The 24,697-nt window shown below is 39.2% G+C and overlaps 1 protein-coding gene across 8 annotated transcripts in view; it reads right to left on the bottom strand.

Moving 5' to 3' along the window:
* The window catches only part of LOC149257211 (uncharacterized), a 571,530-nt gene that overhangs the window by 461,819 nt on the left and 85,014 nt on the right, over positions 1 to 24,697 (bottom strand). For 6 of the 8 annotated variants that reach the window (XR_016256691.1, XR_016256690.1, XM_089413730.1 and 3 more), the window contains exon 3: positions 12,960 to 13,037. Coding sequence is in view for 6 of the 8 variants with exons in the window: in XM_089413730.1 (XP_089269856.1) it covers positions 12,960 to 13,037 (78 nt within the window). In the remaining 2 variants the exon portion in view is untranslated. Of the gene's footprint in view, positions 1 to 12,959; positions 13,038 to 16,040; positions 16,428 to 24,697 lie in introns of those variants that run through there. The other 2 variants (XM_089413736.1, XM_089413738.1) reach the window with 1 other exon arrangement.

The raw sequence follows: 24,697 nt of genomic DNA, 5'->3' as shown, positions 1-24,697 counted from the left end.
AATGGAAATGAAACTAATCTACTCGCATGAAAAGGAAAACAATAAAATAGAAGAGTAACAAACACACAAGATCTCCAACTCTCAAAGAGAAAGGATGGGATGCCAAGGGGATGATCCCTGTTGTCGCTAAAATTGTACAACCAAGACTTTTTCTGGATTCGGAGGCAATTCCGACATTGGGGCTTAGGGGGAAAAGGAAAATCGCAGCTCTAGTGGAACATGGAGCCCACAAGAGAGAGAAATTTGGCCAAGAAGGTAACTCGCACTCTTGGAGGAGAGAGAGAGAGTGGGTGCGAATTAGGAGAGTGAAAGAGTGGGGCCACCAAGGGAGAAAAGGAGGCCAACAATTATAAATAAGGAGAAGAGGCCTTCATTTGTATCTTTTGACAATCTAGCTTTGACACAAGTTTCCTTGAGTTGTTTAGCCAAGCAAACCAGTGCTATTTAGCACAAGGAATTCCCAAGCGGGAATTCCACCTCTACCTTCGGTGAACTTCGAGTGTCACCCTAGGGGAGTAGAGAGAAGTCCATTTCAGAACTTCTAAAGGAGTCGAAATTGCAAGTAATTCTTCCGCTGGTGCGTGCTTATCCTTGAGCATAGAAGGATAGTGTGTGGGTGAGAAGAGCCAGCAAACAAAGGAGTTTGGGGCCAGAATTCTGCAATGGATTTTCCCACAGGGAGGACAAACTTTTCCCTTGAATTGGCAAGGTTGAAAGTGTTGTGAATTGGATGGCTGAATTTGTTTAATTAGGGCTTGCACGAGGGTTTATTGGCAGCTTCTGTGCGCTTGCAAATATTCAAAATTTGGGGAGCACTCAAGCTGGGATTTGCTTGGTGATTGATGGGAGAAATTCACAGGAGTTATGGAGGATTTCTTACTGAGAGATTTGAGCCTAATTCAACAGTATCTGAACTGTGGGGCATTTTTTGGCCAAATTGAGCAATTTGCACTCGTGGGGGGTCACCGGGGGTCAGTGGATTCAACCCAAACCCTTCTTGGGTTTTTGTGGGTTTGGTGAGAGGAGGCTAGGATTAATTTTACAAAATTTTCTGAGCACTTCTGAGGGCAGAATTCCCAGTTCCATTCAGCAGCCGACAACAGAAATTATTAGAGGGAGGAGTTTACCCCAGGACCATTTGCACCACTTGGGTCCACGAGATATTTTTGGGTTTTGTTGCGCTGGTGGAGTAGCGCCTATGGCTAATTTCTCAGAATTTTTGGAGCAGTTTGGAGGGCTAAATCAGCAGTTCCTTTCCAACAGCAGCAACATTTTTTCTAGGTGAACGCAGATTTGGTAGTAGAGCCATTTAAAGCATTTGGGTACCGTCATATTCACCTGGGATCTTGCCTTGCTTGCTTGTGGCAAGCCCAGGTTCTACAGTGCTCATCCTATTGTACTTGATTTACCCATATGAATTAATAAAATGGCTCAGCTAATTTGCCTAGTTTCTTGGTGTTTTTGATGGTGCATGTGTATTTCTGATTTTATCTGCTATAGCCTAGTCCATGTGTCCATGTATCTGTTATTAGCTGTAAATTTCAATTTGGAACATTACATCCACTCAAGTAAAAAATTTATAACATTCTGTGCAGATGACATTTTGATTTCTGAATGACTCTTGAAAATTAGAATATCCCTCTGAACAAAAAGGACATTTTGAAAAGAAACCCATATTTATTTTTCTTCACTTCTTTTAACTTTGTATGGAACCTTCTTTAATTTTATTCTTTTTGTTAAATACCCTTCTCACTTATTGATAATAATGCTCCTTGCAACTTGTATATATGATAAACTCTTTCTCGTTTTATTAAGAAACCTTATCACTTAGAATTATTTTTGTCAAATTTAGGTTAAAACTTTGGAGAACGTTAGAAATATCCCTTTTAAATCTTTTTTAATGATATAATATGTTTTTTTTATTAATATCAAGTAATGCTTTTACTAAGTAATCCCCTTTTTTTTATAACTTCTTAAAGTACCCTTTTCTTAAAAAAACCTTGCATAATAAAAGGTACTTCCCTTTTATAATTAAGCTTAAATCAATCTTAAACCAACTTTTCTATTTGTGGATCTTTTATTCCCCTTTGACTTAAAATAATACTCTTTTTCACTTCACTTTATTTTTTTAATAGTTATTATTTTTTTCCTTATGTTTTAAGAATTCAATCTTTTCCCTTCTTAATATTAATGACTCTTTCACTTCCTTCACATTTTTCATAAAATACTCACTTTATACTTTTTATTAAAATCTCTATAATACCCTTTTATTAATTGTTGAACTTTACTTTTGATTTATCTCTTCTTTCATAAATCCTATATCTTGTAGTTATTAACACTCCATTATTTTCTTCCTTTTTTAACACTTCATTCCTCTTCCACGATTTTATTTTCCTTAATTATATCAACAGGTACTTGTAATTATAATATAATTAATATATTTGTCCAAATTAAATTTTAGAAGTGTCGTGACTCTTAGATGGCGAGCACCTTTGGCTTCTTTTACCTCTCTGCTCAGGTAACTTCTCCCACGTCAATGTTCAGGATTTACGGTTATTGTGGCAGGGGACAAATCGAGTGACGGTGGTGGACCGTCCTAGGAGGTAACAGTGGTGTCGGGCTAGCCTGCTACTAGCTGGCTACAACTGTTGGTTAGGCTGCGCATAGGTGGTAGTGGAGGCGGCAGTAAAAAGGTTGTGGATGTTGTCGTTGGGGGTGCAATGGTTTGCAGTTGTTGGTCGAGATGGAATGCAGCGACAGTAGGTGGCTGGACAGAACCAAAGTCACTAGTAGATTTCTCAAAGAGTCTAGGTGTTGGCTTCGGGCTGCAATCGAATTACACGATTATGACAGCGACTTCAAAGGGTAGTCTACGGTGCTTGGGCACGGTTTGTGTGCCTCAGACGACGGCGAGGGCTGGTGTAAGTCGAGAATGCTACGACAAGTAATATATTCTCTTTTTTTCTTTTATGTATATATAAAACTTTTTTTCTTATTGCTTTTTATTTTATTTTAATTTTTTTTATTTTTAAATCTTTTTATTTTATTATTTTTTTTTTTTTTTTTTTTGTTCGAACTTGTATATATTGTCCCATTTTTTGTACTTTTTTTTTTTATAATTATTGTTAACAATGTTTGTTTGTTTTTTATTTTATTTTTATTTTTTAATAAACTCATTTTTAATTTTTTTTTTTTTTACTTTTTTTTTTTACTTTTTTTTTATATGGCCAATGGCTTGATGGTGAAATGGAGAATCTCCAAACTATGTAGTGAAACAATGTGCCCTCATCGAAATCACAGAAAATTGGAAGGCACACATCTCAACAGAATATGCCAAGAACTAGTTTGCCTATGCACTAATCAACAAAATCATCTAGGATCACTGGTACAAAATAGTTCATGGAGTCATTTATTATAAAGATAGGATATTCTTGGTTCCTGAATCTACACTCAGGGAGAAGATTTTGAAGATTACACGTTATATTCCCTCCGCTGGGCATTAGGGTTTCTTCAAGGCATATCAACGGGTTCGGGAGCGATTCTCGTGGAAAGGGCTCAAGGGAGATGTGATGAAATAAGTCAAGGAATGCATGGCATGCTAACAAAATAAGGTTGAGCATTCACATCCTGTAGGTCTGCTCCAACCCCTACTAATCCTAGAGCAAAAATGGGAGAGCATCTCGATAGATTTTATCACAGGATTACCCAAAGCATAAGGTAAGGACTGCATCTACACAGTGGTAGACAAGTTGACTAAATTCGCACACTTCTTTGTCATCTCAACAGATTACTCGGCCAAACAAGTGGTAGAATTGTTTTTCAAAGAGGTCTTTAGACTGCATGGATTGCCAAAGGATATAGTCAGTGATCGTGACAATAGATTCATGGGCGCATTTTGGCAGGAGCTCTTTAAGCTAGTGGGAACTAAATTGACCTTTAGAACTAGCTATCACCCTCAAACTGACGGTCAGTCAGAAATTGTGAATAAGTGGATTGAGCGGTATCTACAGAACTATGTGAGAGGACAGCAAAAAACATGGATTAAGTGGTTGTCCCTTAAGGAGCATTGCTATAACACCACCTACCATTTATCCAATGGGATGACACCCTTCAAAGCTCGATATGGATATGATGCACCAACCTCCATCGATAAAAAATTTGGAGACAGCAAGGCACCTCCGGCCAAAGACTAGATACAGGAGAGTTAGGATATTCTCAGAGTACTCACGGAAAACATACAGGGTGCTCAGAACTACCAAAAGTTGTAGGCATACCAGCATCAAACAAAACGTAATTTTGAGGAAGGACATGTTGTTTTCTTGTAATTGTAGCCTTATAGACAGTCTACACTCAAGAAGAGCAGGGCGGTAAAACTGAAGCCGAAATTTTATGGACATTACAAAGTTATCCAAAGAGTTTGCGAAGTGACATCTGAGTTGGAGCTACCGAGTAACAACAGAATCCACAATGTATTCCATGTGTCCTGCCTCAAAAAGGTTGTGGGTCAACAGGTCACCACCTCTGTCGAATTGCCACCATTAGATGAAGAGGGACAATTGGAACTGATTTCGGAAACAATCATGGCCATGCGAGAAAAGAAGTTAAGAGGAAGAGTAATTCCGAAATATCTCATCAAATGGAAAAATTTATCGGAGGAGGATGCGATGTGGGAAGGAGAATGGATTTTGCAACACACAAACTTGCAATTGCTTGAGGGCAAGCAATTTCAGGCAAGGGGAACTGTAATGTCCTCTACAAATTAAGGACAAATGGGACTCATTAGCCTACCCATCCCCATAGGCTATCGTCCACCTAAAAGGGGGGAAAAGCCCCAAAATATCCATTGCTAGGCAAATTTTGGGGCAGCTAGATGAAAAAATCTAGAATTGGGATTTTGAGTAAAATTTACTCAATCACTTAAGAAGGTGAAAGCCCTCAAGAAAATCTATAAATAGAGGAGGATTGAATTCAATTTGGATCATCAAGTGTGGATCAATTCATTTGTTGTTGAACAATTGAACAATAGCTCTAAGGGTTTTAAGACCCTTTTCCTTGTCAATTTCAGTGGTGAAAGATTCCACCCTAGTCGAAAATTTTCCTTTATCTTTTATCTTTATTATCCTTGTTCTAGCACATAATCCTTTTTGAAGGAGTAGTGAATTTCTAATCAATTTCTCTGTTTTGGCACATGAATTTTATCTTGGGCACTGAGATCTTTGGAAGTCTGTGGAAGGGTGCGAAAATATCTTTGAAGGGTTGTGAAGATCTGTTTGAAGGCAGCGGAGGATTACACTCTTCCTGTCGGGCAAAAGGACAAAATCTGGAAGTTTGTGGAAGGGTGCGAAAATCTTTTTGAAGGTAAGATCTATTTGAAGGCAGCAGAGTATTTCTTTCTTCCTGTCGAACAAAAGGACGTGTTAGGATATTCCGACACATAGGAAATAATCAAGTACAACTTGGTCTAGTGTATAGTTAGGTAAAGTGTGTTTCTTTAGTATGTACTTTTTGTAACTTACAATCCGACAGTCACGATATGTTCTAGACATGAAGTGATCCGACGGTTCATTCTCTCATCGGTATTACTAACACTTGATCCGTGGCTTAACATCTGATTGGTCCATGATCTCTATTTAAAGAGCATGGAGGGTCATTTGTTAGGTGACCGTTCATGAGAGAAGCTTATGTAAATTTTCTTTCTTTTACATTAATGAATTGCCTGAAGTGACCATGTTGGCTCAAGTCGTGGACTATTTCCCTCTTTGAGGGTTTTAACCACATCAAGAATATTGGTGTACTGATCTATGATATGTTTCTGAGTGGTGTCCTTTGGTGTTCTATCTAAGGAACTTACCCTGTAAATTCCTACATGGTATCAGAGCTATTCGAGGGCCGCATCTGTTGGTGATCCAAATCTGAAGCCGGTAAAACTGCACCCGACTGTCGTTTCCTAGATCTCTTGTTTTGAACTGCTTTCGAGCCGAAAGGATTACTCTATTGTGTTAGGAGCATTTGCTCTAATGAGGAATCCCTTTCGTTTCACACGAAAAGGTTTCTGGTAGCCCTAGCTACATCATTTTTAAGATCTAGAGGTATACAATCTTTATTTGCAGTTACAATTATTTATCTCTCTATTTATTTCGGTTTACAGTCCTCTATAAAAAAAAATTATTACCAAATTTGTACCTTTTATTTCTACGTATGTTCTTTGCCCCGCGACTCTATGCGATCTGGGCAAAGGCAGAAATAGAAAGAAAGGATTTTTCTCATGCGTGTGCTCTTTTCCGCCGTGCCTTAGTGTGATCTCGGAAAATCAGAAACATCGAGGAAAATATTTAGTTTCCGACCATATCTAACTTAAAATCGTAAGGGTTGGATACTTTTGCTTGTTCGTTTGGTTTGTGTAGTTGTTTTTTTGTTTTGTAGGCAAAAAGGGGTTTTTGAAGTAAGCACGCACCCCAAAGCTTTAGTGAGCCAATAAAAAATTAAAAAAAAAACCTTCCTCCTTTCCAAAAATTACTAACCTTTTAAACTAGCTCACTTGGTCTAAAGTTACTTTATGAAAATAGAGGTCTTGGGTTCAAGTCTTTCTTTTTGTTGAGTTACTTTTTCAAAAAGCACATGTAACTTATGTTTTAAAGTTACTTTATGTAAAAGTGTTCTCACCCATTATAAAAAGTGAGTCACTTATAATTCTAAAGTCACTTTATCTTTTATTTAAGTTACAATTTAGTGGATAGTTCATAAAGTACCATTGTAAAAGTGACTCTCACTTATCTATAAAAGTGGATCACATAAAGTAATCTTTTTTTAAGTGAGCTAACCAGAGTATGTTTGGAAAGAGGTGGGGTTCTTTTTAAATATAACATTTATCATTCATTTCCCAACATTCACGTGGTTCGTCGGCATCTTCAACAACTTTTCTTCAAAAAGCCATAATTTCTTCATCCGGACATCGCTTTTTTCTAATCAGCCTAATTTTTCGAGATCTTTCCATTGGAACACTTAGTTTCAACATCTACAGGTTCAGTTTCTTTTAAAATGGAAAGTCCATGCCTTGTTATTCTTGACAGCACCAACTACTTCCAATGGCTATCCTACATAGTGGATTTACTTAGAAGTAAAGGTCTTTATAGAATAGCCTCAAGCCAAGAGTTTAAACCTAAAGATGAAGATAAGCAAGGCAAACGGGAAAATAAGAAAGATCAAGCACATGGGTTGATAGGGATGTCTATTTCTCCAGACCTTCAATTCCATGTCGCATAAATTGATACCCCCGATGAAGCAATGAAACAGCTCAATAAATTTTTTGGAATTAAAAATGAAATTAGAGCCCATCAACTCGAAAATCAGTTGCTTACGTTGGACCCCCATAATTTTTATTTCATTGAAGATTTTTTGTCCAAGTTCAAGACCCTTAGACTTCTCTTCGGAGGTGTTAAGGTTAAGAAAGAAAAATGGTAGTCTTATCTATTCCATTCTTACTAAGTTATGACCAACCTACTTTGTGTTTGTTTCCACCTTCCAATCTACTAGAGCAGCCTTTATTTCTCAGGGACAAAACTACAAGTCCCCCTCTTTTGATGCCTTTTGTGATTCTTTAATAAGAGAGCAAGAAAAGTTCTTACATCTTGGTCTTCTTAATACTGGAAACTCTTCTAAGAAAGCCTTAGCAGCCCGACAGCAACCAAATTCAAAGAATCCTAAGAAGCAGCATCCTAAAAAGAATGGTCCTAAACCAAACAAGGGTCCTAAGCAATTTCAATCTCACAATGAAAAATCAACTCAACAAAATGATAAGGCAACTAAAAATAAAGGGAAGAAGATTGATAGGCATTGCAGCTTTTGTAATCGTGATGGCCACTTAGAATACAAATGCTCTAAGAAGATGGAAGCCTTGGAAGCAGCAATGAAGAAGCATAACATCCATTTGGCGTAATCTTCAACTTCAACTTCATCTTCAAGAATAGCACTTTCTGCATGTGGTTGTCAAGCATTTCGATCTGGTTATGCACTAAATGTATCTTCTTCTTCTCATTCTCATGAGTGGCTCATTGATTCTGGAGCTTCTTATCACATGGCCAAAAACAAAGCCATGTTTTCTTCTTTAAATGATTGTAACACCAAAAATATATATGTTGGTGATGATAGATCTCTTAGTGTTGTAGGGACTGGAACTATTCATCTAAACAATGGTCAATTTAATGATGTATTATGTGTTCCTACCTTATCCTGCAACTTTCTATTTGTATATTAGATAACTCATTCAGGTGAAGGTAAAACCGTTGAATTTTCACCTCACAATGTTGTAATTAAGGACCTAAGAGATCCTAGACAGATTTTAGCTACTGGCATCGTTGATGATTCTACAAGGTTGTATAAGTTTAACAACTTTGGGTCATCAACTCTTCCCTCGGCATTTGTTGCTCATAATGATGAAGTGAGCAAACTTTGGCATGAGCGATTTGGTCACTTAAACTATCGCTCCCTTCAAAATCTATGTAAAGAAAATATGGTGACAGGTCTTCTATGGTATCTTGCAGAGATGCTGTTTGTTTCGGATGTGTACTCAGAAAACATCATCGGGATAGTTTTGAAAAACGTGCCTTTTGGCACACCTCAGCCCCTCTACATCTTGTGCATAGTGATTTATTTGTCCACTTCCAATTGTTTCATTCTCTGGCTACAAGTATTTCTTAACTTTCATTGATCATTTCTCCAAACACACTTAGGTATACTTCTTAAAACTCAAGAGTGAAGTCTTTTAACATGTTCTTGGCCTTCAAAGCCTTTGTTGAGAAACAATCTAGGCATCAAATTCTTAAGCTAAGATCTGATAATGGCGGAGAATATGTTAACAACAAATTCATCAATTTTTGCACTCAACATGGAATTCAATTGCAACATATTGTTCTATATACTCCACAGCAAAATGGTGTAGCTGAAAGGAAGAACCGCAACTTAAAGGAAATGGCTAATTGTATGCTTCAACCTAAAGGACTTAGTCTAAATTTTTGGGCAGAAGCAACTAACTGTGCAAATTACATAGTAAATCGCACTCCTACTAAGGTTTTAAAGAATATTATTCTAGAAAAAGCATGGAGCTCAATTAAACCAAATGTACGTCACTTTCGTGTTTTTGGAAGTGAAGCATGGGCCCATATTCCAGATGAGAAACATAAAGCCTTAGAACCTAAGAGTGAAAAATGTATTTTTGTTGGATATTCTGAAGATGTCAAAGGATATTGACTTATTCAACCCAAAATCCAAAAAAGTTATCACTAGAAGAGATGTAAAGTTTGTTGAAAATATATCATCCTGCGAGCCTAGTTTGGCGGATGTGCCACCTCTCTCTATCCCTTCTACTTCTGAAAATATTCCTTCTTCAATTGATGACAGCGAGGATGACAATCCTCCCCCACCTTCTCGAGATCCTCCTTCAGCTCCTCAACTTCCAAAATGGGTCTGCGCTACTCGGGATGCAACAGAGGCTCTTACACGTGATCCTACAAATTAGCGTCAATGGTCATACACATTCTCAATTCGATAGAGCCTCTTCTTTACTAACTCAAGCTTCAGCAAATTATGATCCTAACACTTTTGCAGAAGCTTCAGGCCATCCAAAATGGGACGCAGCTATGAATGAAGATATCGTTCATTATTGGTAAATGATACATGGGACCTTGTCCCTCTTCCAAAGGGACGAAAACTTGTTAGATGCAAATGGGTTTACAGAACCAAGTTTGGACCGGATGGAAAAGTTGATAAACATAAAGCTCATCTTGTTGCTAAGGATTTTTCACAAGTTGAAGGCATTGACTATACTGAAACCTTCTCCCCTATTGCTAAAATGAATTTTATCCACCTTGTTCTTTCCCTTGCTGCCTCTTTCAAATGGGAAGTCCATCAGATGGATGTTAAATCCGCCTTCTTGCATGGGGACTTGCATGAAGAAATCTATATGAAACAACATCTTGGCTTTTATCCAAACAGACTCCATCCTTGTATGTCGGCTTAAAAAATCCCTTTATGGTCTCAAGCAAGCCCCTCGAACATGGTATGCCAAAATGGATAGCTTTCTTTTAGATACTGGCTCTTCTAGGTGTCATTCTGACAATACTGTCTACACCAAGAAAGTGGGTAAGTCTCTTATCATTCTTGTTCTTTATGTTGATGATCTTATCCTTACTGGTAGTGATCCCAACCTTATAAACCATGTGAAGTGTAGCCTTAAAAGCAGTTTGAAATGACAGACTTAGGACACTTGCATTATTTCTTGGTCTTCAAGCCTTGCAATCCAAAGAAGGTATTTCCCTTTCCCAGTCCAAGTATGTCTGTGATCTTCTACGCCACTTTCACATGGAAGACTATAAGCCAGCCCCTTGTAGGTTTTAACCCTGTACAGAAATTACCTGCATACGAATTCTTAAACAAAGAAAATAAACAATGCGAGAGCAAAACCCATAAAACACATATACACAGAGATTTTTCCCTGGATCCCAAAACCGGGACTACCAGCTTGATTTTTCATTATTTTCCTTTCAATGTTACAATACATATTTATACATGCCAAAACATCCAATACCATGGACCGAAAACCATCGCGTCCAAAAAACATGTGCGAAAATCATGCACAAAACCATAGGTGGGTCCGCCCAACCTAACATATGGTCCAAAACCAAAATTTTCCGGGGCGCTGCCCTGGACCCCATAAAGTGGGGTTATGGGTGCCCTTCAAACCCCCCTATTAACTACATGGAAAGAATATAACACAACCCAACACCCCTTCTCCCTTTCAGTCTGGAGTCAAACTTTCAGTCACTTGTACTTCCCCTGAAGTTGATGCTACCTTCTACCGTTAGCTTGTTGGATAACATTTGTATATGACCCATACCCATCCTAACCTTTCCTTTGTTGTTGGCCTTATTGCTCAGTTTATGCAAAAACCACATGAAATTCATTGGAAAGCAGCGAAAAGAATACTTCATTATGTTCGAGGTATAGTTTAGTTTGGGATTCATTACAGTGCAGAAGCATCTCCTATATTGGTTGGTTTCACTGATTTTGATTGGGCTAGTGACCTTGATGATCGAAAGTCTACTGCAAGTTATGTCTTCACTCTTGGTTCTGGACCTATTACATGGGCTTGCAAGAAACAAAGTGTCATTTCTCTTTCTTCAGCAAAAGCAGAGTATCGTGGCGCCATTGAAGCTAGTAACGAAGCCCTGTGGCTTCGTCAGATCCTGTCAAAATTTGGTTTTCAGCACCAACATCTGACTACACTTTGGTGTGATAATCAAAGTGTCATTCAAATATGCAAAGACCCAGTCCAACATCAGCGCAGCAAACACATTGAACTACACATGAACTTCATCAGAAATCTCATTCATGACCATGTTCTTGAAGTGCAATATTGTTCAACCGATGATCAAGTTGCAGACATCTTTACAAAGGCTCTCACAGAGGTGAAGTTTACTAAACTTTGATTTATGGTTGGAGTTCAGGAAGTTGTCACTAAGGGGGGATAGGCTCTAATGCCTCCTTCCTTCTCCTATTGTGTCATCTTTGTACATCCTTCAATCCTATCCCAAGTTGTTCTTAAGGGGGGGGTGTTAGGATATTCCGACACATAAGAAATAATTGAGTACAACTTGGTCTAGTGTACATTTAGGTAAAGTGTGTTTCTTTAGTATGTACTTTTTGTAACTTACAATCCGACAGTCACGATATGTTCTAGACATGAAGTGATCCGATGGTTCATTCTCTCCTCGGTATTACCGACACTTGATCCGTGGCTTAACACCCGATTGCTCCATGATCTCTGTTTCAAGAGCATGGAGGGTCATCTGTTAGGTGACCGTTCATGTGAGAAACTTATGTAAATTTTCTTTCATTTACATTAATAAATTGCCTGAAGTGGCCGCGTTGGCTCAGGTCGTGCACTGTTTCCCTCTTTGAAGGTTTTAACCACGTCAAGAACACTGGTGTACTGATCTGTGATCTGTTTGTGAGCGGTGTCCTTTGGTGTTCTATCTAAGGAACTTACCTTGTAAATTCCTATAGGACGAAATTGGAGAACAGCGAAATCAACTTACATTTGACTGGCATGGAATCATCATCTGAAGAGGAGTGAGAGATTCTCTGAGCACAAAATTCTACGCGTTTCTGTCAGGGTTTGATCATCGGCAAAAAGCATCTGAAAAAGTTCATTTGAAAATTAAATCATGTTCTGACCTCCAAGGACGATTAACGTGAAATTATTCCTGAGGAATTCCAGCTCTGTGGACACCTGAACTAAACAGGATCGAGCCCTGATCCTGCGATTAGGGCACTTTTTACAGCAATTCTGGTCCCAGGTTGCAGAGTGATCACCTGAAGTCTTTACAAATCGCGTGGCTAGCCGCATCTTGAGAAAAGGAAATTACACAGTCATTAAGGGTTCCTGTCTGCAGGGGTTGGAACAGTAAGAAAATTAGGGATTAAATAGGTATCAAAAATTTATGTGGAATCAAAGTCTGCCAGAGATTCGAGGAACATGTATTTGGAATCATAAATTGATCGTTATGCACTACTTTACATCTTATAAATAGTTACACTAGGGCATAATTGATGAATGGTTATTTGAGGATTGGCTTATCAGTAAACACTGTTTAGCATTCATGCCTTTACAATTGCATTAGAAAATTCAGAATTTACAGTATGAATAAACATTGCAGTATTGATTGATATCCTGATTGCATATTTTAATAAAAAACCCTAGGATAAGTTAGGGCAAAATTCCACTGCCCCATTACATTTTAGATACTTTAGCTTATTCATGTTTAATTTTTGCTCTAGTAATGCTAAGGAAGAGGATGTAATATCTTCAATGGATATACCCTTCTTCCTTTTGCTCTCTTTTGTAAAATACAAGTATTTTGCAATCATAAAAACAAGAATATTGGTAAGCCTATACAACTCACCTTTAGGATGTTACCTCGTTTCTTATCAAGGACAAGACCTCTGACCATGTATCTCCAATCAAATTTCCACTGCAGCAACTGCATAGAATGGGGTTCAAATTTCAAATTTTTGCAGTCTAGAATGACAAAGATATAATCTAATGAAAATAAAATGCACTACAATGAACAACTAAAAAAATAGTGACAAACAGATTTATTCCTTCCTTGAAAGTGCACCCCCTAATCCTCGTTCTTGGAGAAATATGAAAGTTGCCAGCAGACATTTTAATACCTTACTGAATTTTGGAAACACCTCTCTCTCATGTGCTATGATCAAAACAGCATTACACAATATAAATTCAACCTTTTTTGGAAATATATATGAACAAGATATTGTGCCTTGGGGGCTATGTACCTCAAGAAGAAAAAATGTCATTGTGGAGATAACTGATGGGAACAAAGCATGTCAGCTGTTATATGAATGGCATCCTTTAATACTTGGAATACACAAAATGTTGATTTAGTGTTCAGGTGGGGTTTGTATAGAATTAGTGCACAAGCAAGCACAATAAGAAATCTTGGTGGAAAAGGATTTAAGCCATTCTCTACACATTGTATTGATCTCATGATATCAATTTATAATACATGGATTTGACCACTTCTAGATATAAATCTCACTGGCCACTCATCAGTGGATCATGACAACACCTCATCAATAGATAAGGACTACAACTCATAAGTAGGTGGTCTCAAACTTTGTTATTGTCTAGGGACTCACAGATTAGTTGGGTTAATCTTGTATCAGGAAAGTAGACTTGTAAGAATTTAAAAATTCAAATTATGGCAAAAGAAACCTTCACACTTCCAAATAAATTTTAGAAAAAACAAGACCTTTTATGTCAAATGGGATTAGAATAAAAATTCTAACAGGGAAAATCTTGGAGTAAGGAAAAGGATATTTGGTGGATCAGAAGTCATCTCCCCCAAGCATTAACGACCTTTTAGAATAGGTGCAGTAACTTCCTACAGCCATTCTCTCCCATATTCAATATAGACTGACTTAATGCAACATATGCAAGCTTTACCTCCAATTACATATGAGCTATATTTATGTCTGCCAAATGCCCTTTCTAGAACTATCCACCCTTTCTAGAACTATCCATTCCTATAAGTTCACAGGTATTCAATTTTGTTATCATATCAGATCTCCACAAAGAATGAAACTTACCTGCTCAAGCAAATGTTAGTTTAATAATGGTCAATTAGGTACTAGACTTGGGCATTAATAAAGTCAATTCAACTTTAGTTTATTTTATGCTTTTTATGTCTTATTTCATTTTTAGTGTGTATTTCGATCTATCCCACATTCATAAAGTGGATTGACTCGACTCCATTGTAACCTATATAAGAAAGATTTCACATTCTCACTATTCACTAAATATAAAGAACTCTTTCGAGTTTTCTTGGTTTCTTTATGTGCTCGATTTCCGTAATATGATATCAGAGCCAATTTAATCCGTTAAGTATGTTCTTCTCTTGCACTGAATGATGATCTGGAGAATAAAAAAAGCAAGATTAGATTGATGAGTGTGTGAGAGCATGAAGATCTACAGACTGCTTCCAGCAGAGACAGATCGAGAGATCACTAGCGTAGCACATTGAAGAGTCAAAAGGCTTTCATTGAAACAAAGTATTGTTTCTTTTTTTTAAGCAAGGTAATTTTTTCTTTTTTTTAATTTCAGCCACCATATAGTGGTTTTCAACAGTTGTTTTTATCCACCATTTCTAGAGGTTGTACAAAATAGTGGTACAATACAGCAGTACAGTCATACAAAATCATAGGGAATCCATATGTACTGTACATGATTGCTCAAAAAACTGCAGAAAATTTACATTTATGGCCCAGAATATCTCATTTCTGGGTTTCCTTGACAGGATAGACAAATTGGAAGCAGATTGACATCTTTTTTTCCATATATTGGTGCCCAGATTTGCAGATCTGGAAGTTTTAGCTGTTGATTTACTACTTTTCAGCAGATCCTAGGTGAAAATGATTATTTTGATGTTTTTTATTAGTAGATCCAACTATTTTTGAGCTGTGTGAAAAATTGTTTATTGCAATCAACTGGTAATTATTCAATGTACTTAATTCCGAGCAAAATTATTAAACCGCAAAAACTGAATAAAAACGCAATTGCAATATTCAAAAAAACAAACTGTGGAAACTCTGATAGAAAATCAATCACAAAATAGACACAAATATTTTCGAACAAAGCATACCTGGAAAAACCCCGAAGGGAAAACCAGTTCTTCAGATCTGGCAGTTTTATAATTTTATTAATGTTCAGCAAATTCTGCAATTGATGAATATTGAAATATGTTTGCCAAACCCCGGCAAAACTCCAACAAAATATTTCTTCACCTCCACAAGTCGATCTGACAACTGGAAGGCTCATGGCCTCCCTATGCAACCTAACACGACCTCTCCTGGAAAATACAGCCTGTACGATATCACATGTGTGGCTTCTCTAGCCCTCTGATGCTCACAGCCTAGACGGAATTAGCCTATCGGCTATGCTGGAAATTTGTACAGCTTCATCCTCGTAATCTTGGCCTCCACAAGGAATATCGGCCTCTCTCAGAGAAAACTCGGCCCTCCTAAAACCCTCATGGGGGGAACTGATATCACACAAATAGGGTAAAAGATCGTTCAAAGTGAAAATTCGGAAACCCAATCTTATTGCAGCAACTAGAAATAATTCTCCTAATTGTTAAAATAATTCTTCACAATTTATACACTGTGAGCTACAGCAAATACTGAATCAATCACACTACAATCTACACAAATAAAACTGCAGAAGAATAAATGTTGGAAGAAATGCTAGCACACACATAAATTTACACAGTTATTTTTGGACCAATGTCCCCGGAAAAACCCAACTCGGAAAAACAAGTGCAGTAGCTGAGGGTTTTATTATTATGCAACACGGAAATAATCTGAGTACAACTAGATACCGAAACTGGAAATCCTACAGAGAAATGCTGGCAAGAAAATCTAATGAGGAGAAATTTCTCACTCCACAAGCAAATCCCAGCACTGACCTCAGCGCAAATTGAGTCATCCAAACTGCCTCTGGCAGTCACTACATCACCCTAGCAGTTGTTGCTGCTCTCAGTTTGGAACAACTTCTCCTCAAGCCGTCTGACCAACTGTTGTCTAAGAAAACGTCTCTCCTGGCCTCAGGAACCTTTGCCCAGCTTCTAGCACTGAAATTCAGCTTCTCCCCAGCAATTCGACTTTACCTCTAAAGGCTACTGCACTGCTCTGTGTCAGCCTCACTGTGGCTTCTCTGCCTCGATGCAAATGCACTCACTGGATCTGGAAATCTTCCTCTAGCTTCACTGTCTCTGCCCCTCTCTCACTGCTTCGATTTCACTGGCTCTCTCTCCGGCAACTAAATGCTGGTACTCAGGAAATCGATCTGCTCATGAAATCAAACTATAGAAGTGATTTCTCCAAGCCCCATTGACTTCATCTTATAATCCTCTGTTGAGACTTCAACGGCCAAGATTAAATCTTAATTGATGGCTAGGATTAACTTGAAGTTGATTCGTGTGAGTTTCTAGAACATTCACATCTTAAATTAATTAATTCTGATTAATTAGTCATATTCCCTAAGTTTAGACTTAGGAAATATTTAAAAACTGACTAATAATCTAATTAAGTCACTTCTAGGCGGTATTTCAAGAAACAATTTCTGGGTTTTAGAGATCTCATGTACTTTAGCCTCTCCACAAAATTATGTGGCTAGAACACATCCGATGATACAAAAACTAACACTCCCACTTAGCGAGGAATGTGTTCTAGTGTTGTTGCCCCTTGTAGCAACACTCTGTCTCTGCATCATTTCTTGTCACGTTGTTGATGTTTGGATGTTGTTGCCCACCAACTACTGCGCAACTCTGATATGTGTTGCATTTGTGTTGAAACTGACCCTGTCATACTGCTGCCAACACTGCATCTGCACTGCAACTCTCTCTCATCTGTTGTTGCAACAACTGCAACTGAAAAGCATCCTAAATATTGAATCAATTGTGATTAGTATGATACATCTGCCACCCAAGTCCCTGATTGTTGTTAGTATCTGCGATATCACTGAGGTATTTGCGTTATAGTTGACTCTGCACTGCTGCCAACTCTGCACTGCGTTACTCAGCATCTGACTGCAACTAGACTCTGCATCTACTGCCACTGATCCATCCTTCTACAAAATATTGTGGGCCCCCGTAGCAAGGTACTGATTCAAGAGGCGGATCTCCTCAAGAATCTTGCCCATCTGTAACGCTCTGGGGCTACAGCACCAAGTCACCCCACTTCACTCCTGGGGGTATGTCAACAAACATGGTGAAGTCTTCCTCCAACCTAGAGGAAAGCCTATCGATCTCTGTTGATGTCGCATGCTAGTCCTACTTCTCCTCTTTGTCCTTCTTCTTGAGAAGACACTAGGTGTTGTAGTGACCAAGCTCACCACATCTGAAGCACTTGACCTTCGTGTGAAAATTCTATCACTGTAGCAACTGATTTACTTTTCCTACTTATTTCATCATAAGTTATTCATGAAATTACTTCAACAAACATTAAAATAAATACTACTGCAGATATCACATCATAATACATAAACAAAAATATGCACACATTGACACAATTATTTTGGACTAATGTCCCCGGAAAAACCCAATGTGGGAAAACCAGTGCAACAAGGGAGGATTTTATTATTCAGCAATTTTCTTGTACAACAGGGTGCCAAATTGGCTTACCCACAGATAGACAAACTTCCAGCACTTTCCTAAACCTAGCGTAGGCCCTACTGACCTCTACTACAGCCTAAAACCCTTTGCGTCAGCCTGAAACCCTCTGCATCAGCCTACTGAGGCTCTACGCAGCCTCTCTAGGCTTCTACATCACTCCTGCAGCCTCTGCGTGGATGACGCAAGCCCTTCTGGCTCTGCACAGTCTTTGCTGCCTCTGCGTGGCTTCCTCTAGCTCTGCGTCTGCCTCTTATGCGTTGATCTCCTGTCTCTTTGTTCCGTACTAGGTGCCTCCTGATTGCTCTCTAAACCACTGGTTCAATTTCTCAGCAAACCCTGCTCCAGAAATTGAACTGACTGGTCTCCCTCAGTATATTCTCCAAGTGCCCCTCAAGCCTCCTCTTATACTTTTCTGTTGACATCTCAACGGTCGAGATTAAGTCCCTAATCAACGGCTAAAATTAGATCTAGCTTGATCCATGTTTTTTGGACCATTCTAACACAAATGCATATTATTACACATTAATATTTTATTTTCCCTAAGTTTAGACTTAGGGACTCCATTAAAAATATTAATTATTTTAATATCTCCTGATCTGTTTAGAATCTGCCCAAACTCTTTCTGGGTATTGGAGATCTCATGTGCCCCAACCTCTCCACCAAATTTCGTGGCTAAAGCACATCCGATGCTACACCAAATCAACACTCCCTCTTAGCGAGGATTGTGCTCTAGCAATACTCCTCACTAAGTATTACTCTGATCATCCGTCATCGGTACCTATGCTGATGCTACGCCCCCCTGCGCAACATCCTCTGCACTACTGCATCTTGTACTGCTGCCCATGGTTCTACCACTGCCACTGCTGCATTTGTACGACAACTCCCTCTGCATCTATGCTGTTGCTGGTCCTTTCTCCCATCACTGCATTTGCATTGCATTTTCCTCTACATCTGTGTTGTTGTTGGTCCTTTCTCCCAACACTGCATCTGCACTGCAACTCCCTCTATATCTATGTTGTTGTTGGTCCTTTCTCCCAACACTGCATCTGCACTGCAACTCCCTCTTCATTCGTGTTGCTAACACACTACTACTGAAAAGGGTTCTTTACCATCCCCATATTTTCCCTGAAGTAGTCAAATTTGACTTTCCAAGGGCCTTGGTGAGGATATCTGCCACTTGTTCCCCTGTAGGAGTGTCGCTCAACTGTACAGCTTCACATTGGACACAATCTCTGACAAAGTGACACCAGATATCAATATGCTTTGACCTATCATGAAATACTGGATTCTTAGAGAGTTTGATGCAACTCTGATTATCACACATGATCTTGGTCGCCTCCATATTTCTTCTGAATATGTTTACCAGCGGTTTTCTAAGCCATATGGCCTCACACGAAGTTGTGCTTGCTGCCATATATTCTGCCTCAGACGAGCTCAGAGCCACGGACTTCTGTTTCCTATTGCACCAGGAGGTTATTCCTGATCCAATGTTGAAACAGTACCCAGAGGTACTTTTCTGATCCACTGAACTTCCTGCCCAATCTGCATCAATAAATCCACTCGACATGATATCCTTCCCCTTGTTGTACAAGAGCCCATAATCAACTATTCCCTGTAAATACCTAAGAACGTGCTTTGCTGCTACCCAATGAGCCCTCTTTGGTTCCACCATGAACTGACTGAGGGTGTTGACAGCGTAGCAAATATCTGGCCTGGTATTGACTAGATACATCAGGGACCCTATGAGCTGTTGGTATAGGGTGGGATCGACATCCTTGTCTTCTGATGCATCAATCTTCTTCTAGTTGGTGATCATTGGCATAGCCATAGGTCTATAGTCTCCCATCCTGAACCTTTTCAGAATTTCTGTAGCATACCTTCCTTGCCCAAGGAAGATTTCTCCTTTCTACTACCAAACTTCCAACCCTAGAAAATAATGCATTCGTCCCAGATCCTTCATATCGAACTCTGTGGCTAGATTCTTCTTGCAGTCTTCAATGAGTCTGGATGATCTTGTCAGGAAGAGATCATCCACATATAATACTAAGATAAGTGGCTCGCTCTCTACGACCAGATAGTAGAGATTCAGATCCGCATCACTCTTGACAAACCCCATCTTCTGCAAGTAGCCATCTATTCGACCATACCACGCTCTTGGTGCCTACTTTAGCCCATACAAGGCTTTCTTCAGTCTACATACATGAGACTTCTTCTCATGAGTTTCAAAGCCCTCTGGTTGTTCAATGTATACTTCTTCTATTACCCCGTTCAGAAATGTCGTCTTGACATCTATCTGATGGATCTCCCATCCCATCTGGGCTGCAAGAGATATCACGATCCTAATAGATGTATACCTGGATACCGGGGCGAAGGTTTCCTCATAGTCAATCCCTTCCTTTTGAGCATACCCCTTAGCCACAAATCTGGCCGTGTATTTTTCAATACTATCGTCAGCAACATATTTGATCTTGTAGATCCATCTTGAACCTACCACAGATCTGTCTTGAGGCCTTGACACCACCTCCTAGACATCATTACCATTATGGAGTTATACTCCTCCACCATCACATCTAGCCAGACTTGATGTTGAGCTGCCTCCTCGAAGCTGGCAGGCTCTCCATCCTAAGCTACTAACGCCTGATACCTGTCTGGCCGTTTTCGCTCCCTTTTGCTGTTCCTTGGCTCTCCGATGAAGTTCTTTGCATCACGTAGAATCTGATGAAGTTCCTTGCTAGTTCTTCCTCTGCCAACAAGTGCTTTTGTTTGCTCCTCTTCCTCATCTTGAGAATCTTCCTGATCTGAGGAAGGATTTTTCATTTCCGTTGGTTGAAGAGGCATGACCAACGGATCCTCTTTCGACTGCGCCTTGGAAGATATTTTGCGACATCTTCTGAAAGCTTTGTCCTCCATGAACTTTACATCTCATCGTACTACTACCTTCCTGCTCCCTGGAAGGTAGATCCTGTATGCCTTAGCGTTCTTGTTGTATCCTGCCATATACCCCTTTTTTGCAGTCTAGTCCAGCGTCTTCCTCTTTTCTTCGGGTATGCGACAATATGCCAAACTACCAAATATCCTGAAATGACTGACCTCAGGTGTCTTCCCAGTGAAGACTTTCTCTGGAGTAATCTTGCCCGATGAGGAGTCCTGTTCTGAACATAGACCGTTGTGTTGCATGCTTCTGCCCACAAGAATTTTGGCATATCCTGATCATATAGCATGGCCCTAGCTACTTCTACAATAGTCCTGTTTTTCCTTTCTGCCACCCCATTCTGCTGCGGATTGTAGGGAGTTGTCCACTCTCTTCTGATGCCCTCCTTAGCGCAAAAATCAGTGAAATCCTTATCAACATATTCTCCACCATTATCTAAGCACAAGACTTTTATTTTCTTACCTGTCAGATTCTCCACTAGAGCCTTGAACTCCTTGAATCAACAGAAAACCTCATCCTTGGTTTTCAAAAAACAAAGCCAAGTTTTCCTCGAGTGGTCATCACTGAAAGTAAGGACATACTCGGCACCGCTGAGAGCTTTGACAGACATAGGTCCGCAGATATCTGAGTGTATCAATCCTAGTACACTCTTGGCCCTATGGTTGCTCCTAGGAAATGCCGCCTTGGCATACTTTCCCAGAGTGCATCCGCTGCACACATCATCTTGTTCCATACTCAGATCCGGAACTCCTGTTACAGTGCTCCTGAGAATTCTCAGAGCTCCATGGTGCAAGTGACCCATCCTTTTGTGCCATAGTTCGTTCAAGTCTTTGTCCCCATGACTGCCTATTAGTGCCATTGGAGATTCTAGTTGTAATCTGTACAACCGATTACTTTTGATCCCGATCTGCACTTTCTTTTTCCAGCTCGGGTGTTTGACGTATACCTTTTCCTTGATGAAGTAGACATCATAGCCCTTGCCTTGTATTTGTGACACGGAAAGTTCATCCCCATTCCTAGCACATGCAGCACATTTGTGGCATGGAACCGCTCTCCCGATTCTATCTGAAAAACTATGGTACCCTTTCCTACTGGAGTACACTTTGCCTTGTTCCCCATGGTGATCTGAAAGTTCATCTTCTCTTCTCGATATTCTGAGAAACACTCCCTGATTCTCGTCATATGCCACGAGGCTCCACTGTCTATATACCATACTTCTGATGATGCAGCACTAGTCATGCACGCCACTTCTTCCAACCTGGAAGCCAACATAGAGAAATCGAAATCTCTCTCTTGTGCAATCTTCTGAAAATCTGCGTGAGTCCCCTGAGGTGGATGCCTCTGCATCGTGGTCTCGACCCATAACTGATTTTCCCTTTCTGTCTCTGATTACTTGCTCTGATACCATGTGAAAATTCTATCACTGCAGCAACTGATTTACTTTTCCTACTTATTTCATCATAAGTTATTCATGAAATTACTTCAACAAACATTAAAATAAATATTGCTGCAGATATCACATCGTAATACAGAAACAAAAATATGCACACATTGACACAGTTATTTTGGACTAATGTCCCCGGAAAAACCCAATGTGGGAAAACCGGTGCAGCAAGGGAGGATTTTATTATTCAGCAATTTTCTTGTACAACATGGTGCCAAACTAGCTTACCCACGGATGGACAAATTTCCAGCACTTTCCTAAACCCAGCGTAGGCCCTACTGACCTCTACTACAGCCTAAAACCCTCTGCGTCAACCTGAAACCCTCTGCGTCAGCCTACTGAGGCTCTGCGCAACCTCTCTGGGCTTCTACATCACTCCTGCAGCCTCTGCGTGGATGACGCAGGCCCTTCTAGCTCTGCGCAGTCTCTGCTGCCTCTGCGTGGCTTCCTTTGGCTCTGTGTCTGCCTCTTCTACGCTGATCTCCCATCTCTCTGTTCCGTATTTCTTGCTTCCTGACTGCTCTCCAGACCACTGGTTCAATTTCTCAGCAAACCCCACTCCAGAAATTGAATTGACTGGTCTCCCTAAGTATGTTCTCCAAGTGCCCCTCAAGCCTCCTCTTATACTTTTTCTGTTGACATCTCAATGGCCGAGATTAAGTACCTAATCAACAGCTAATATTAGATCTAGTTTGATCCATGTCTTTTGGACCATTCTAACACAGATTCATATTAATACACATTAATATTTTATTTTACCTAAGTTTAGACTTAGAGACTCCATTAAAAATATTAATTATTTTAATATCCCTAATCTGTTTAGAATCTGCCCAAACCCTTTTTGCGTATTGGAGATCTCATGTGCCCCAACCTCTCCACCAAATTTCATGGCTAGAGCACATCTGATGCTACCCCAAATCAACACTTCGACATGTCCTTCTTATTTCGCTACTCCGAGGGCCACATTCTCCCTCTCCTTCACCCGCTTCGATCCGCTGCTACTACGACTGATGGAGCTCTTCAATAGAGCCTGTTGTCGCGCGGATTGACACGACAACCCTCAGACCGGGGGCTATCACTCTGATCCCCGATCCCTCCGTTTAAGCCTGTCTCCCGCGGCTAAGGGGGGTAGTCCCTGTGAGATGATGAGGTCAACTGTCGACCAGTTGGTTGGGAGACACGAGATACGATTAAGATAAGCACTAAAAAAGATTTAATTAATTTAGCAGACCAGTGCCTTAAGAGATTATGGTTAAGATGATTACTTGTTAGAAACGTAAATCGTGAACAGCAATCATTTGTCATCGAAAGGTATCAGCTAAATCACATGACCAAAACGATATCCGGCAACTGAAAGTTTTGAAGAGATAAATGCCTTAAAACACCACGAGAATCGTAAATCATTAACCAGATATCAATTTCGTATCTCGAATTGAAAATTTAGATCTCAGCATGAAAGAAATAACATGAAAAACCACTGAAACTGGAAAAAATAATTTTCCACAAAATTTTTTATATTTTTTCGAATTTTTTTTTTTTTTAAACTAAAAAGCAAAACCTAAAAAAAATTAACCTAATAATTTTTTATTTTTTATTTTTTTTAAATAAATCCAAAATTTAAAAAAAAATTAAAATTAAAATTTGTACAAAATTGAAACATTATAAATCTAAATTCTAACTATAAAATAAAACTAAGGCTAACACATTAAAAATTAATTAAAACAAATCTAAATAAACAAAATAAGATCTATTTAAAACAAAAAATCTAAAACATAAATTAAAATCTAAGAAAAACTAAATCTAAACATTAATTAAAATATAAAACAAAATTTAAAATCTACATTAAAAGGCCAATTGCATTTTTTATTTTCATATGATAATTTTAAAAGAAACAAAATAAATCTAAATCAAATCCATCATAACGTAACCCAGAACTAACAAATAAATTGAGATCTAAACTAAAATCTACGCTAATATGAAAATCTAAAAAAGAAGAAGGGAAAATATAAACTAAAATATACCTATGCTTACATCAAAACGAAACGAATTGCGCATATGTACATGACTATGGGGATGAATAACCTAACAAACCACAAACTGAAAAGAGTCAAACGAAAGTCGAAAACGCAGGCCAACAGAGAGTTTGTATAACAGTCGACCCGCAGTTACCTGAGCGACCTGAGCGGGAGCATGCCGAAAACGTAAGCTAATCGATTGGATCTAACACTGCTTACCTGAAGAATTTTCTGCTAAAAGACTTCAACTGGGCTCGGATTTTCCAGGGAAACCTAGCCGTCAACTGAGAATCGCATTTTAATGCAGTGCTTGTTTGGGTGGTGGACATGGATTATGAAACGTTGGAGCTGCTGGCGTGATGGCCTGCGTGGATTTTGCGTTGCTCTTGCTGACTCAGAACGCACCACAAAACCGGATTAGATTATGAGCTTCCAACTTCCGAAGAGGTGATAGCTCAACTCAATTTATGGTTTGGTCAAGGTTCAATGATCAATTGAAGATGGCTCTCCCTTCAATGAACCCTGCCCATGTAACAACAACGTGGCCTCTTGCGAACCC

This window comes from Pinus tabuliformis, chromosome 6 (assembly GCF_031772625.1).
Source record: "Pinus tabuliformis cultivar Carrire ecotype Pingquan chromosome 6, CPIR1, whole genome shotgun sequence".
NCBI classification, from domain to species: domain Eukaryota; kingdom Viridiplantae; phylum Streptophyta; class Pinopsida; order Pinales; family Pinaceae; genus Pinus; species Pinus tabuliformis.
The sequence above is the reverse complement of the archived record's forward strand: the minus strand, read 5'-3'. Positions and strand labels throughout refer to the sequence as shown.